We start from the raw sequence: 17,254 nt of genomic DNA on the forward strand, positions 1-17,254 counted from the left end.
CTTCAAAATGTATCACTTGACCAATTCGGCCACTTGGGTACATTTGTGTGGGACACCTGGGTGACTTCATGTTCAATGTCATGTAGCTCGCTCATTTTTTTAAATTATCTGTCCAAAACATTGCTCAGCTATTGTTGCCATCTTATGGTCTTCATTCAAATCCTCCACAGCATCCTATCTGTATGTTTGGCTGTTCTTGGTCATTTGAAAGATGATGCAGCAACAATAAAAAACAGAAAACGTATGTTTATTTCCTTGTATTTTCTTCTACCAGATCTATTGTGTTATATTCTCCTAAATTCAATCCACATTTCCACACAATTCAGAGTGTTCCCTTTCAAATGATACCAAGAATATGCATATCCTTGCCTCTGAGCCTGAGGCTACAGGCAGATTAGGGTATGTCTTAGGCGGAAATTGAGAAGAAGGGTGGGGGGTACCCCAAAGAAGTTTAACAAAAGGCTAAGCTTGAGAGCTAGCATATTTATTTCATTTCATTTGCGATTTTCATGAATAGTTAACGTTGCGTTATGGTAATGAGCTTGAGGCTGTATTCACGATCCTGGATCCGGGATGGCTAGAATCAAGAGGTTAAAGCTTGGTCACAAATGGGTCTTCCAAATGGACAATGACCCCAAGCCTAATTCCAAAGTTGTGGCAAAATGGCTTAAGGACAACAATGTCAAGGTATTGGAGTGGCCATCACAAACCCCTGACCTCAATCCCATAGAAAATGTGTGGGCAGAACTGAAAAGGTGTGTGCGAGCAAGGAGGCCTACAAACCCGACTCAGTTACACCAGCTCTGTCGGGGGGAATGGGCCAAAACTCACCCAACTTATTGTGGGAAGCTTGTGGAAAGCTACCCGAAATGCTTGACCCAAGTTAAATCAATTTAAAGGCAATGCTACCAAATACTATTTGAGTGTATGCAAACCTCTGACCCACTGGGAATGTGACGAAAGAAATAAAAGCTGAAATAAATCACTCTTATATTATTCTGACATTTCACAATCTTAAAATAATGTGGTGATCCTAACTGGCCTAAAACAGGGAATTTTTACTAGGATTAAATGTCAGGAATTGTGAAAAACTGAGTTTAAATGTATTTGGCTAAGGTGTATGTAAACCTCCGACTTCAACTGTGGCTGGCAAATTATAGCATCACAAGAGAAAACAATACAGAGAACTAGCAGCCCGAACGCCTCCAGAATGTATCTTCCTCCACTGTAAAAGTTCAGTGGTGATCTGCTAGGGGAATGAATGAGGCAGGGATGCCAGTCATCATTGCCCCAAAAGTACCCCAAGCTGGGTGGCTGGTTGTAGCTATTTACACAAGGGACAATTCCATTCCAAGAAAAGTAAAGGAGTAATCCCAGTCATTTCAACCAAGTACAAGTGCTGCCACTTGAGTGACGTGAAAAGCTTGATCTGCGTTTGCTAACAATGATAACAACTGAAAGGGTGAGTGTGTTACTGGCCAGCCATCAGTTAGCTGATGCAATGCAATGACATGGCTAACCATAGTCAGCAATACGATTACATGCAGTGTACCCCTGCCTATTTACACATCACACAGATTGGTGGCAATAACATTATACTGCATCATGGGTGGACAATCCTACTAGAGAGCCAATGAGGCTGCAGGTTTTGTTCCAGCCCTGCTCTAACACCTAATTCAGCTAATTAATGTCCCGATTAGAACCTGCATGTACCTAGTAGCACTATAGGATTACAGAATATAATTCTCACAAGAAGGTGTTCTGTACAAACACTGACTGGACAGATTCTCATGCGCAACCAATTCCATTGTACAACTCCAAAATCTAAAACTGGCCACAAAATGGCCAAATTCTATAGGAAAGACAGTCTGAACATGAGTATGCTTTAACACCACATGATTCAAAAACCCCTTTACAAGAAATGACTAAGCAGCTAAAGGCACTGAATATGCAAATTAAAACAATTAGGCTAATCTTGCCAGAGCATTTCTTGCAATACCGCAACATCAAATGAGTGCATTGTTAATTCGCCTTGTCAGTAGAGAGTTGAGGAAGTACAGAATTACCCAGTCAGAATAAATCACAGTTTCATATCTCACCTCAGTATACATGTATGGGGAAAAGGAGCTAGAGAAAACAATCGCATAAGGAACACTTTAGAGAAAGTTGTGATCAGCACAATTTGTCCACTCACAGTTGGATTCCTTGAAATCCTTTGGTTCAAACGCCTAGTCTGCAGGCATAATTAGGACCCAATTAAAGATGCAAACAGCCAAAACAAACATTGAAATGTGTGGAGGATCTGTTAACTACTGTTCCATTGCTTTATGAGAGAAGCAATGAGCTGCCAGAGTGATTATCAGTTTGGAAGGCAACCAAGTTCTGATTAGAAAAGAAGCCTGGGTAGGAACGTAAGGTGGTCACTTGCTCACTTCGAGAACAAACTGTATTTGTGTTGTCCATGACCTCTACCTCTCCTTGATGTCTCTCCACGACACTAAAGGACACATGCAGTAGTTGCAGGGACGCATCTTAGTGATTTTTACGGGATGCGCTAGGTAACACTACAGTATAAAAATGTGGTGTTACATTGTATTTAAGTAATTTATTTGTAGATATAGTAATGGAGTTGAGCAGGTAAGAGCAACAATGTTGGAGGGAAATGTCAATTCAACTGTGTACGTTTTTATATAATGAAAAACATATTCCTCGACCTAAAACGGTCTACAAAGTTGTAGTCCTGACTGACTACAGTAAATAATGTTTATTATAGTGGCAGCAGAATATGCATTTATAGTAATCTGACATAGTAGTCATTAAACATCACTGCACGAATGCTGTGCCAAATTCAGTTACCAATGTTAATGTTTCACATTCAAATCGTATTATGTACCATATAATTCATATCATAAGCTATTACAAACCAGACTAGAGATGCCAGTAAATAGCTAAAAAAAATGTTTTAGTATAGGCTACATGACAACAAAAAGGATAGACCAACATTTTCCGACTAATTAGGCTACAATAAATTAAAACAAATATAGAACGCAATGAACGAAACCTCACGCAAGTGTTTCTATTCAAAAACAGATGTTCAAATAGACAAGACAGGTAGTGCTAAGTAGCTGTAGTATGTACATCAAATACGGTACATTTCGTTCCTATAATATCCGAGAAGGCAAAAGTAGAAACATGACTCATTCAACATTTTATAATTTAGCAAACGTCTCCATGCAAAGCACTTCGAGGTAAACCCCACGCCTCTGACACGCCAACTCCACCGGCATGCTTCGCCTAGTATCAGCATCAACATATCAACCCAAAGGCTGTATAATAAAACATGCAAATACTGTCCTACCAGTTGAACGTCCAGCAGCATCCACTCGGGCAGATATGCTTTCCACTCTCTTTGAATCCATGGTTATAAAAGTCGTTCGTTTAGTTTGAGCGACAGTGAGTAAATGACTTGGAGCACTGGAAAGTTGACGCTGCTTTGCCCACGAGCTTGTGCAGATTCTGCAGAATTCTTGCGCATGGCATTCTCAATGGGGGGCGAGCATACGACATATCAAAACTTCAGTCAGCTGCAATAAGCAAATGAGTCCATTTCTAAATTGGAATCGGAACCGGTTGTTTGACATTACTTCTTATTATAACGACTGTTTAAGTTCTGTTTGTATATGATGTTATCAAATTGAGGGAATTTAATATTTTGAAAGATTAGACTTCTCATGAATCTACATATATATAGGTATTAGGCCCTTTCTGTAGAAAAAAATAGCCAAACAAGATCAAACAAAGTAACGTTTTTTCTCAATGTACATTCCAAATATCCTATAGTCTATATAGGATATGAAAAGGTGACTCACAAGAAATACTTTTTTCCTTCTGTTGACACAATGCAGGAGTATAATGTTACAAAGTCAATTATTTGCCATGCTGGGGGCCAATAACAAACAAACAAACGAAAACAAAACACACACACACACACACACACTTGGTCTGCAGTTCTTGGTTCCAAGAACTGTGCCACTGGGAATATACATGTTCTCTGTTTTTGACACACTATCAGTTAGTGGTGGAAAAAGTACCCAATACTCATACTTGAGTAAAAGTAAAGATGGCTTAATAGAAAATGACTAAAAGTGAAAGTCACCCAGTCAAATTACACTTAAGTATATTTAAAACCAAATACTTTTACTCAAGTATCAAAAGTCAATGTAATTGCTAAAATATACTTAAGTATCAAAAGTATAAATAGTTTGAAATTCCTTATATTACTAGACTATTACTAGCGTTCAACCTCTCTTTCATGTCGTCTGAGATTCCCAAAGATTGGAAAGCAGCTGCAGTCATCCCACTCTTCAAAGGGGGAGACACTTTTTTTTCTTCTTTTTTTTGGTGAATTTTACCCCTTTTTCTCCCCAATTTCATGAAATCCAATTGTTTTAGTAGCAACTAACTCCCGTACGGGGTCGGGAGAGACGAAGGTTGAAAGTCATGCGTCCTCCGATACACAACCCAACCAAGCCGCACTGCTTCTTAACACAGCGCGCATCCAACCCGGAAGCCAGCCGCACCAATGTGTCGGAGGAAACACCATGCACCTGGCCACCTTGGTTAGCGTGCACTGCGCCCGGCCCGCCACAGGAGTCGCTGGTGCGCGATGAGACAAGGACATCCCTACCGGCCAAGCCCTCCCTAACCCGGACGACGCTAGGCCAATTGTGCGTCGCCCCGCGGACCTCCGACAGAGCCTGGGCGCGAACCCAGAGTCTCTGATGGCACAGCTGGCGCTGCAGTACAGCGCCCTTAACCACTGTGCCACCGGGGAGGCCAGGGGGGGGACACTCATGACACAAACTGCTACAGACCTATATCTATCCTACCCTGCCTTTCTAAGGTCTTCGAAACCCAAGTCAACAAACAGATTACCGACCATTTCGAATCCCACCGCACCTTCTCCGCTATGCAATTTGGTTTCAGAGCTGGTCATGGGTGCACCTCAGCCACGCTCAAGGTCCTAAACGATATCTTAACTGCCATCGATAAGAAACAATACTGTGCAGTTGTATTCATTGACCTGGCCAAGGCTTTCGACTCTGTCAATCACCACATCCTTATTGGCAGACTCAATAGCCTTGGTTTCTCAAATGATTGCCTCGCCTGGTTCACCAACTACTTCTCTGATAGAGTTCAGTGTGTCAAACCGGAGGGCCTGTTGTCCAGGCCTCTGGCAGTCTCTATGGGGGCGCCACAAGGTTCAATTCTTGGGCCCACTCTCTTTTCTGTATACATCAATCATGTCGCTCTTGCTGCTGGTGAGTCTCTGATCCACCTCTACGCAGACGACACCATTCTGTATACTTCCGGCCCTTCTTTGGACACTGTGTTAACAACCCTTCAGATGAGCTCCAATGCCAAAATACTATCCTTTCATGGCCTCCAACTTAAATACAAGTAAAAGTAAATGCATGCTTTTCAACCGATCGCTGCCTGCACCTGCCCGCCCGTCCAACATCACTACTCTGGACAGTTCTGACTTAGAATATGTGGACAACTACAAATACCTAGGTCTCTGGTTAGACTGTAAACTCTCCTTCCAGACTCACATCAAACATCTCCAATCCAAAGTTAAATCTAGAATTGGCTTCCTATTTCGCAGCAAAGCATCCTTCATTCATGCTGCCAAACATACCCTCGTAAAACTGACCATCCTCGACTTTGGCGATGTCATTTACAAAATAGCCTCCAATACCCTACTCAATAAACTGGATGCAGTTTATCACAGTGCCATCCGTTTTGTCACCAAAGCCCCATATACTACCCACCACTGCGACCTGTACACTATCGTTGGCTGGCCCTCGCTTCATACTCGTCGCCAAACCCACTGGCTCCAGGTCATCTACAAGACCCTGCTTGGTAAAGTCCCCCCTTAGCTCGCTGGTCACCATAGCAGCACCCACCTGTAGCACGCACTCCAGCAGGTATATCTCTCTGGTCACCCCCAAAACCAATTCCTCCTTTGGCCGCCTCTCCTTCCAGTTCTCTACTGCCAATGACTGGAACGAACTACTAAAATCTCTGAAACTGGAAACACTTATCTCCCTCACTAGCTTAAAGCACCAGCTGTCAGAGCAGCTCATAGATTACTGCACCTGTACATAGCCCATCTATAATTTAGCCCAAACTACCTCTTCCGCTACTGTATTTATTTATTTATTTTTCTCCTTTGCACCCCATTATTTCTATTTCTACTTTGCACATTCTTCCACTGCAAATCTACCATTCCAGTGTTTTACTTGCTATATTGTATTTACTTCACCACCATGACCTTTTTGCCTTTACCTCCCTTATCTCACCTCATTTGCTCACATCGTATATATAGACTTACTTTTCTACTGTTTTATTGACTGTATGTTTGTTTTACTCCATGTGTAACTCTGTGTTGTTGTTTGCGTCAAACTGCTTTGCTTTATCTTGGCCAGGTCGCAATTGTAAATAAGAACTTGTTCTCAACTTGCCTACCTGGTTAAATAAAGGTGAAATAAATAAATTAAATTAAGCAAACCAGACTGCACCATTTTCTGTTTATTTTATTTTATTTACAGCTAGCCAGGAGCACACTCCAACACCCGGACCTAATTTACAAACAAAGCATGAGTTTAGTGAGTCTGCCAGTTCACAAGCAGTAGGTATGACCAGGGATGTTCTCTTGATAAGTGTGTGAATTAGACAATTTTGCTGTCCTGCTAAGCATTCAAAATGGAACAAGTACTTTTGGGTGTCAGGGAAAATATGGAGAAAAATAATATATGATTTTCTTTAGGAATGCAGTGAAGTAAAAGTTGTGAAAAATATAAATAGTAAAGTACAGATACTCCAAAAAACTACTTATCAAATCAAATCCAATTTTATTGGTCACATAAACATGTTTAGCAGATGTTAATGCGAGTGTAGCGAAATGCTTGTGCTTCTAGTTCTGACAATGCAGTAGTAACCAACAAGTAATCTAACCTAACAATTCCACAACTACTACCTTGTAGACACAAGTGTAAAGGGATAAAGAATATGTACATAAAGATATATGAATGAGTGATATTACAGAACGGCATAGGCAAGATGCAGTAGATGGTATCGAGTACAGTACATACATGAGATGAGTAATGTAAGTTATAAACATAAAGTGGCATAGTTTAAAGTGGCTAGTGATACATGTATTACATAAAGATGGTAAGATGCAGTAGATGATATAGAGTACAGTATATACATATACATATGAGATGAGTAATGTTTAAAGTGGCTAGTGATACATTTTTTACATCAATTTCCATTATTAAAGTGGCTGGATTTGAGTCAGTATGTTGGCAGCTGTTTTTCAGCCTCTCGGTCCCTGCTTTGATGCACCTGTACTGACCTCGCCTACTGGATGATAGCGGGGTGAACAGGCAGTGGCTCTGGTGGTTGTTGTCCTTGATGATCTTTATGGCCTTCCTGTGATATTGGGTGGTGTAGGTGTCCTGGAGGGCAGGTAGTTTGCCCCCGGTGATACGTTGTGCAGACCTTACTACCCTCTGGAGAGCCTTACGGTTGTGGGCGGAGCAGTTGCTGTACAAGGTGCCATTAATACAGGTAACGAGTGGAGGACAGAGGAGCCTCTTAAAGAAGATTGTAGAAAGTAATGGAATGGAATGGATAGCGCTTACATGACTCTCTATTCTGCTTGAGAGAGAATAATGTCTGTTCTACACAGCACCGTTCTATCTGAACATTCTACTGTATAGCATTTACGTAAGGTTGCAAAATTCCAGTAGCTTCCCCAAAATTCCCCGGTTTTCCAGAAATCTTGATTGGAAAATTCCTGGAATCAGGATGGAATAAACAGGAAATCTGGGAATCCTCCAAGCTAGGAATTTTAGCAAACTTATTGGAATTTTGTAACCCTAGTTGCTTACAAGCCTCACGTAGCAGGGTATACCATAGAAGATGTGTGTCCTACTTACACAATACAAAAATATAAACACGAAGTGTTGGTCCCATGTTTTATGAGCCAAAATAAAAGATCCCAGAATTGTTCCATATGCACAAAAACCTTTTCTCAAAAATGTTGTGCACAAATGTGTTTACATCCCTGTTAGTGAGCATTTCTCCTTTGCCAAGATAATCCATCCACCTGACAGGTGTGGCATATCAAGAAACTGATTAAACAGCATGATCATTACACAGGTGCTCCTTGTGCTGGGGACAATAAAATACCACTCAAACGTTCAGTTTTGTCACACTACACAAGGCCACAGCGTGCAATTGGCATGCTGACTGCAGGAATTTCCACCAGAGCTGTTGCCAGAGAATTGAATGTCACTACCATAAGCCACCTCCAACATTGTTTTAGAGAATTTGGCAGTACATCCAAACAGCCTCACAACCACAGATCACGTTTAACTACACCAGGCCAGGACCTCCACACCCTGCTTCTTCACCTGTGGGATCGTCTGAGACAAGCCACCATATCTGTGCATTCAAATGGCAATTTGAATGCACAGATATATGGTGACAAGATCCTGAGGCAAATTGTCATGTCATTCATCCGCTGCCATCACCTCATGTTTCAGCATGATAATTCATGGCCCCATGTTGCAAGGATCTGTACACAATTCCTGGAAGCTGAAAATGTCCCAGTTCTTCAATGGCCTGCATACTCACCAATTGAGCATGTTTGGGGTGCTCTGGATCAACGTGTACGACAGTGGTTCCAGTTCGCTCCAATATCCTGCAACTTCGCACAGCCACTGATTAGGAGTGGGACAACATTCCCAGTCATGTAAAATCCATAGATTAGGTCCTAATTTATTTATTTCAATTGACTGATTTCCTTATATGAACTATAAAATATTAGAAATTGTTGTATGTTGCGTTTATATTTTTGTTCAGTGTAGATATGTCTTGTAAATTCCACTGCCAGCACATTCACTTCTGTTGATGTGAATAGCCTATGAATGTGTGCACATGCTCTAGAGTCACATTGCACTACATTAAATACGCTAGCTAGTTTATCCCAAAAGCTAGTGGTTCAGTCTGTCACAGTAGCTTCCCCTTCACATGCAACTTTGTGTGATTCTAACAGTAAGTACTTAAGTAAAAAAAAATACTTTAAAGTACTACTTAAGTAGTTTTTTGGGGTATCTGTACTTTACTATTTATATTTTTACTTCACTACATTCCTAAAGAAAATAAATGTACTTTTTACACCATACATTTTCCCTGACACCCAAAAGTACAATTCACACACTTATCAAGAGAACATCCCTGGTCATCCCTACTACCTTTGATCTGGCAGAGTCACTAAAACCAAATACTTCATTTGTAAATGATGTCTGTTGGGGTGTGCCCCTTGCCATCCGCCAATCAAAATATTTATTTAATTATGCCGTCTGTTTTTCTTAATATAAGGAATTTTAAATGGTTTATACTTGCACTTTTGATACTAAAGTACATTTGAGCGATTCCGTTTACTTCTGATACTTAAGTATATTTAAAACCAAATACTTTGACTTTTACTCAAGTAGCATTTTACCGGGTGACTTTCCCTTTTACTTGAGTCATTTTCTATTAAGGTATCGTTACTTTTATTCAAGCATGAAAATTGAGCACTTTTCCCACCACTGCTCCGGACTCCACTCTGCAGTTGACGTGTTGAACTCAAAGTGACAAGTGAGTCTGGCTTAGGGGCGATGAGACTAACGCTGAGGCTATTAATGGGATGGGTTTATGTAACTGCAGTCTAAAGTCGTACTATTATGTGGGCTATATAGTACACAACAATCAGATGCTCTGAGGCATCCAGGGTAGTCATAGCCTTAAATGCATGCCTTCCAATTGAAATGTATGCCAGAAGCATGAACGTGCCAGTTAACATTGAAGATTTAAATGGAGTCGAAAGATTGCAGATTACTTGGAACATATCAATAATGCAACATTGCAACGCTGTTACATATAATGCCTGTTTGCCTGAGGTTGATGCCGTGCAGGTGCTTGTATGCATGTGCACACACACGTGCACACACACATGCACTGAAACATATCCAGTTGTTCTTCTAGATTTTTGTTGTCCTTGACGTATTTTGTTTTTAAATCGTTGTTTTTCTCTTTTGCTCTTCTTGGTTGTTGGTGCATTGGGGGACGATGGCTTGGGGGGGTTTGTGGCTGGGGAATGGAGGGAGAGGTGGGGTGGTCTCGGTTGGTTGAGGAGCAGCTCTCGGGAGGAAACTGTGTGGGGGGGAGGGGGATCTTGGGGGGTTGGTGGCCTGGCGGTTGGGAGCTTGGGCCCGTGGCCGACAGGTCGCTGGTTCGGGTCCCCGTTTTGACTTGATGGGGGATCTGTCAACGTGTCCTTGGGCAGGGCGTTGATCCTGGTTGCTTCTGTGGGTCGCTCTGGAGTCTTTTAGATGACAATGTAATGTAAATGTTGAGGGGCTTCACTGCAGGTAGATTGTATATTTTATCATTCAAAAATGATTTAAAAAAGAATACAATATTGTGACTTTCTTGTAAACCTGTAACATATTGCAAGGAGTGGAATAAAAAAATAACTGTCAAAGATAACCTGTGGGGATAAATACCTCCTCTCTCAATTAACCTCTCCCTTCTTCAGTCTCTATCTGCCCATCTGTCAGTCTCACCCTCACTCTGTCCATCCCGCAGTTTCTCCCTCAATCTCACCTTCCCTCTGTCCCTCCATCTCTCCCTCTTCTCCTATCTCTGACACTTAGCCGAATCTGAACCTCTGCCCATTGCATAATGGGCCCCACACCTAGCCATCTTCATAGTCAAGAATCCCTTAGATGAGCCTGAAAAGAAATAAACAATGGGATCCCACTGTGTCTATACGGACCAGTGGAGGCTGCTGAGGAGAGAACGGCTCATAATAATGTCTGGAAAAGAGAAAATGGATTAGCATCAAACACCTGGAAACAATTCCACTTATTCCACTCCAGTTATTACCACGAGCGTGTTCTCCCCAATTATGGTGCCACCAACCTCCTGTGACACAGACATCCTTGGTGACTATACCTATAGACCTAAAAGACCGACAACAGTTGGATTCAGGACAAGCAAGGAAAACGATGACTTACTTGGAGTTCAGCATAGGCCAATGATGAATATCATCCATTTCACTCGATTAAAGGCAAATTCTTCCAGGTCGCATCAGTTGAGGCCCTCGCTCTCAGTCAACTTCCCCAGATGTGACTGCAAACAAAGCAATCAGATAAAATGCACATGTTTACCCATCATATTCTGTCAGTAAAGCTAAATAGGAAGTCAGTCATTATGAAACCAGTTAGTGAGAGTATGCTGTTCAGTAGTCTGGCTCTGTTTAAGTCCTAGGCCCAAGGCACACAGACAGCTTACCTTCTCCATCATCTGACCTCAGACCTGGCAGCGTTGGCCCTCTAGGCCGGCCGTCTCCATTATTGTTTGGTCATTCAGTTGTATTTAGTTGAGGTGATACCAAGAATATGTTATGAATTGTATGTATAATGACTAAATGATGTATACATTTAAAGTAATGATAGGACTATATCTAACAGAATTCTACCCTGTCTCTGTATAACGATGAAGAATGTTTGTCCATAAGAAAAGAGGGACTGTTAGCAGGCAAGGAACTGTGGCAGACAACTTGTGACCACTGTGAAATTGATAACAGGGAAGGAAGTCTCCCCACCCAGGGAGGGGAGAAACCTTGGGCTTGCAGTAGATTGTGTAACATGTTGCAGGATATGATAAGCAATGTATGCATAGGAGAAGACTTGTAAACTATATTGTCATTGTCTTAGAGGAGGAGGGACATTTATGATGAAATGAGAGGTATATAAACCAATGTACATGTAATGATGGGCAGAGCTCTCGTGAATAAACGTTGCTGACTATTGTAGGCTGGCCTCTGTCTGTTTCATTTCAACAAGAACCTTACAAATTCTTGGTAACAGACCCGAGCGAGTAGTTCAATTGAAGTTCAGTTTATGAACATTGAGAACATGATTCTCTTAACAGAATACAAAATAAAGAAAAGCTGCATCAAGGGGACCGCATGCTCTCCCTCACAGTCCAAATGACCAGATGCACATCAAAAACGGAACTCCCTACAAATACACCACATCAACACGAGTGGCTTTTCATAGCAGGTAAGGAGAGGATAAAATGTTTTAAAAACTTAACCCCTTTTCCTAACCTTAACCTAATTGTCCTAACCTCCTACGTTAATTCTCCTAACCCGCTGTGTAAGTTCTCCTAACCTGCTACAAAAAAAGTTGTAGCTGTATCTAAAGTAGTCCCTCTAGTTAGAACCGATTATGTGGTAGTGCTGTCTAAAGTAAATGGACATTTCCTAACAGTTTGCAAAGAAATTAACACAAAAAAAGGCTTCAATGTAATATAAAATCACGAGAAGTACACTGGCCATCACAATTCAATGCCCATACATTAAAGATGACCGTTTAAAAAGCTATTTGTCTTCATATTTGTGGAGGGTGGAGAGAAAACTATCGAGTACTTCAAACAGGTGCCATTAATACAAGTAACGAGTGGAGGACAGAGGAGCCTCTTAAAGAAGAAGTTACAGGTATGTGAGAGCCATAAATCTTGCTTGTTTGTAGGTGACCAAATACTTATTTTCCACCATAATTTGCAAATAAATTCATAAAAAAATCCTACAATGTGATTTTCTGGATTTTCTTTCCTCATTTTGCCTGTCATAGTTGAAGTGTACCTATGATGAAAATTACAGGCCTTTCTCATCTTTTTAAGTGGGAGAACTTGCACAATTGGTGGCTGACTAAATACTTTTTTGCCCCACTTTATGACTTCAATTACCTCGACTAACCCGTACCTTTCCACATTGACTCAGTACCGGTAATTACTGTTTTTAAAAAAAACTTTAAACTCAATTGATTTGACATGATTTGGAAAGGCACACGCCTGTCTATGTAAGGTCCCACAGTTGATAGAAAATAAACAAGCCATGATTTCGAAGGAATCTGGGGAAGGGTACTAAAAAATGTCTGCAGCATTGAAGGTCCCCAAGAACACAGTGGCCTCAATCATTCTTAAATGGAAGAAGTATGGAATCACCAAGACTCTTCCTAGAGCTGGCCTCCTTGACAAACTGAGCAATCGGGGGAGAAGGCCCTTGGTCAGGGAGGTGACCAAGAACCCGATGGTCACTCTGATAGAGTGCCCAAGTTCCTTTGTAGAGATGGGAGATTTTTCCAGAAGTACAACCATCTCTGCAGCACTCCACCAATCAGGCTTTTATGGAAGAGTGGCCAGACGGAAGCCACCCCTCAGTAAAAGGGGCGGCAGTGTAGCCTAGTGGTTAGAGCATTGGACTAGTAACTGAAAGGTTGCAAGTTCAAATCCCTGAGCTGACAAGGTACAAAATCTGTCGTTCTGCCCTTGAACAGGCAGTTAACCCACTGTTCCTAGGCCGTCATTGAAAATAAGAATTTGTTCTTAACTGACTTGCCTGGTTAAATAAAGGTAAAAAAAACAAAAAAACAACATGACAGCCCGCTTGCAGTTCACCAAAATGCACCTAAAGGATTCTCAGACCATGAGAAACAAGATTCTCTGGCCTGATGAAACCAAGACTGAACTCTGGCCTGAATTGTTTTATTTATTTTTAATTTCACGTTTATTTAACCAGGTAAGTTAGTTGAGAACAAGTTCTCATTTGCAACTGCGACCTGGCCAAGATAAAGCATAGCAGTTCGACACATACAACACAGAATTACACATGGAATGAACAAAACATACAGTTTTTTTAAAAGTCTATATACAGTGAGTGCAAATAAGGTCAAATAAGGGAGTTAAGGCAATAGATAGGCCATGGTGGCGAAGTAATTACAATATGGCAATTAAACACTGGAATGGTAGATGTGCAAAAGATGGATGTGCAAGTAGAGATACTGTGGTGCAAAAGGAGCAAAATAAATACATACAGTATGGGAATGAGGTAGATAGATGGGCTGTATACAGATGGGCTATGAACAGGTGCAGTGATCTGTGAGCTGCTCTGACAGCTGGTTCTTAATGCAGGTGAGGGAGATGGGAATCTCCAGCTTCAGAGATTTTTGCAGTTCGTTCCAGTCAGTGGCAGCAGAGAACTGGAAGGAAAGGCGACCAAAGGAGGAATTGGCTTTGGGGGAGACCAGTGAGATATACCTGTTGGAGCATGTGCTACAAGTGGCTGCTGCTATGGTGACCAGCGAGCTGAGATAGGGCAGGGCTTTACCTAGCAGAGACTTGTAGATAACCTGTAGCCAGTGGGTTTGGCGACGAGTATGAAGCGAGGGCCAGCCAACGAGAGCATACAGGTCGCAGTGGTGGGTAGTATATGGGGCTTTGGTGGCAAAACGCATGGCACTGTGATAGACTACATCCAGTTTGCTGAGTAGAGTGTTGGAGGCTATTTTATAGATGACATCGCCGAAGTCAAGGATCGGTAGGATGGTCAGTTTTACGAGGGTGTTTAGCAGCATGAGTGAAGGAAGCTTTGTTGCGAAATAGGAAGCCGATTCTAGATTTAATTTTTGATTGGAGATGCTTAATGTGAGTCTGGAATGAGAGTTTGCAGTCTAGCCAGACACCTAGGTATTTGTAGTTATCAACGTATTCTAAGTCAGAGCCGTCCAGAGTAGTGATGCTGGATGGGCGGGCAGGTGTGGGCAATGATCGGTTGAATAGCATGCATTTAGTTTTATTTGCATTTAAGAGCAGTTGGAGGCCACGGAAGGAGAGTTGTATGGCATTGAAGCTCGTCTGGAGGTTAGTTAACACAGTGTCCAAAGAAGGGCCAGAAGTATACAGAATGGTGTCGTCTGTGTAGAGGTGGATTAGAGAATCACCAGCAGCAAGAGCGACATCATTGATGTATACAGAGAAGAGAGTCGGCCCGAGAATTGAACCCTGTGGCACCCCATAGAGACTCCCAGAGGTTCGAACAACAGGCCCTCCGATTTGACACACTGAGCTATGAAAGAAGAGGCAATCATTTGAGAAACCAAGGCTGTTGAGTCTGCCAATAAGAATGTGGTGATTGACAGAGTTGAAAGTCTTGGCCAGGTCGATGAATACAGCTGCACAGTAATGTCTCTTATCGATGGCGGTTATGATATCGTTAAGCACCTTGAGTGTGGCTGAGGTGCACCCATGACCAGCTCGGAAACCAGATCGCATAGCGGAGAAGGTACGATGTGATTCAAAATGGTCAGTAATCTGTTTGTTAACTTGGCTTTCGAAGACCTTAGAGATGCAGGGTAGGATAGATATAGGTCTGTAGCAGTTTGGGTCTAGAGTGTCACCCCCTTTGAAGAGGGGGAAGAACGCGGCAGCTTTCCAATCTTTGGGAATCTCAGACGATACGAAAGAGAGGTTGAACAGGCTAGTAATAGGGGTTGCAACCATTTTGGCAGATAATTTAAGAAAGAGAGGGTCCAGATTGTTTAGCCCGGCTGATTTGTAGGGGTCCAGATTTTGCAGCTCTTTCAGAACATCAGCTATCTGGATATGGGTGAAGGAGAAATGGTGGGGGCTTGGGCGGGTTGCTGTGGAGGGTGCCGGGCAGTTGACCGGGGTAGGGGTAGCCAGGTGGAAAGCATGGCCAGCCATAGAGAAATGCTTATTGAAATTCTCAATTATAGTGGATTTGTCGGTTGTAACAGTGTTTCCTAGCCTCAGAGTAGTGGGTAGCTGGGATGAGGTGCTCTTATTCTCCATAGACTTTACAGTGTCCCAGAACTTTTTTGAGTTTGTACTGCATGATGCAAATTGCTGTTTAAAAAAGCTAGCCTTAGCTTTCCTAACAGCCTGTGTATATTGGTCTCTAATTTCCCTGAAAAGTTGCATATCACGGGGGCTATTCGATGCTAATGCAGAACGCCACAGGATGTTTTTGTGCTGGTCAAGGGCAGAGAGGTCTGGAGTGAACCAAGGGCTATATCTATTCCTGGTTCTAAATTTTTTGAATGGGGCATGCCTATTTAAGATGGTGAGGAAGGCACTTTTAAAGAATAACCAGGCATCCTCTACTGTCGGGATGAGGTCAATGTTGTTCCAGGATACCCCGGCCAGGTCGATTAGAAAGGCCTGCTCGCAGAAGTGTTTTAGGGAGCGTTTGACAGTGATGAGGGGTGGTTGTTTGCTCGCAGACCCATTACGGATGCAGGCAATGAGGCAGTGATCGCTGAAATCTTGGTTGAAAACAGCAGAGGTGTATTTGGAGGGTGAGTTAGTTAGGATGATATCTATGAGGGTGCCCGTGTTTACGGATTTGGGGTTATATCTGGTAGGTTAATTGATAAATTGTGTGAGATTGAGGGCATCAAGCTTAGATTGTAGGATGGCCGGGGTGTTAAGCATGTCCCAGTTTAGGTCACCTAGCAGCACGAGCTCAGAAGATAGATGGGGGGGCAATCAAATCACATATGGTGTCGAGGGCACAGCTGGGGGCAGAGGGTGGTCTATAGCAAGCGGCAACGATGAGAGACTTGTTTCTGGAAAGGATCATTTTTAGAAGTAGAAGCTCAAATTGTTTGGGTACAGACCTGGATAGTAAGACAGAACTCTGCAGGTTATATTTGCAGTAAATTGCAACACCGCCCCCTTTGGGAGTTCTATCTTGTCGGAAAATGTTATAGTAAGGAATGGAAATGTCAAGGTTTTTGGTGGTCTTCCTAAGCCAGGATTCAGACACAGCTAGGACATCCGGATTGGTGGAGTGTGCTAGGGCAGTGAATAAAACAAACTTAGGGAGGAGGCTTCTAATGGTAACATGCATGAAACCAAGTCAACAAGTGAGAGAGCCTGGGGGATGGGAGTGGAGGTAGACACTGCAGGGCCTGGATTAACCTCTACATCAACAGAGGAACAGAGGAGTAGGATAAGGGTACGGCTAAAGGCTAACAGAACTGGACGCCTAGTACGTTCAGAACAGAGAGTTAAAGGAGCCGGTCTCTGGGCAAGGTAGAATATATTCAAGCAATAATGTACAGACAAAGGTATAGTAGGATGTGAATACAGTGGGGGTAAACCTGTGCATATAGTGATAATGAAAGAGATATTGTCTCTAGAAATAGCATTTAAACCAGGTGACGTCACAGCGTGTGTGGGGGGTGGAGCTAAATTGTTAGCCGAGGCGTGTTGAGCAGTGCTAGAGGCTCTACAGTGAAATAAAACAATAGTTACAAACCAGAACAGC

At 42.4% G+C, this 17,254-nt stretch overlaps 1 protein-coding gene across 1 annotated transcript in view; it reads right to left on the bottom strand.

The window, feature by feature from the left end:
- LOC109897040 (Kv channel-interacting protein 4) overlaps nucleotides 1-3,505 on the bottom strand; it is a 237,982-nt gene extending 234,477 nt beyond the window's left edge. Inside the window, exon 1 of the mRNA XM_020491552.2 lies at nucleotides 3,359-3,505. Within this exon, the coding sequence (XP_020347141.1) occupies nucleotides 3,359-3,419 (61 nt within the window). The 5' untranslated portion in view covers nucleotides 3,420-3,505. The remainder of the gene's footprint in view (nucleotides 1-3,358) is intronic.
- Between the last annotated feature and the right edge of the window lie 13,749 nt (nucleotides 3,506-17,254).

This window comes from Oncorhynchus kisutch, linkage group LG9 (assembly GCF_002021735.2).
Source record: "Oncorhynchus kisutch isolate 150728-3 linkage group LG9, Okis_V2, whole genome shotgun sequence".
In the NCBI taxonomy this organism is placed as follows: domain Eukaryota; kingdom Metazoa; phylum Chordata; class Actinopteri; order Salmoniformes; family Salmonidae; genus Oncorhynchus; species Oncorhynchus kisutch.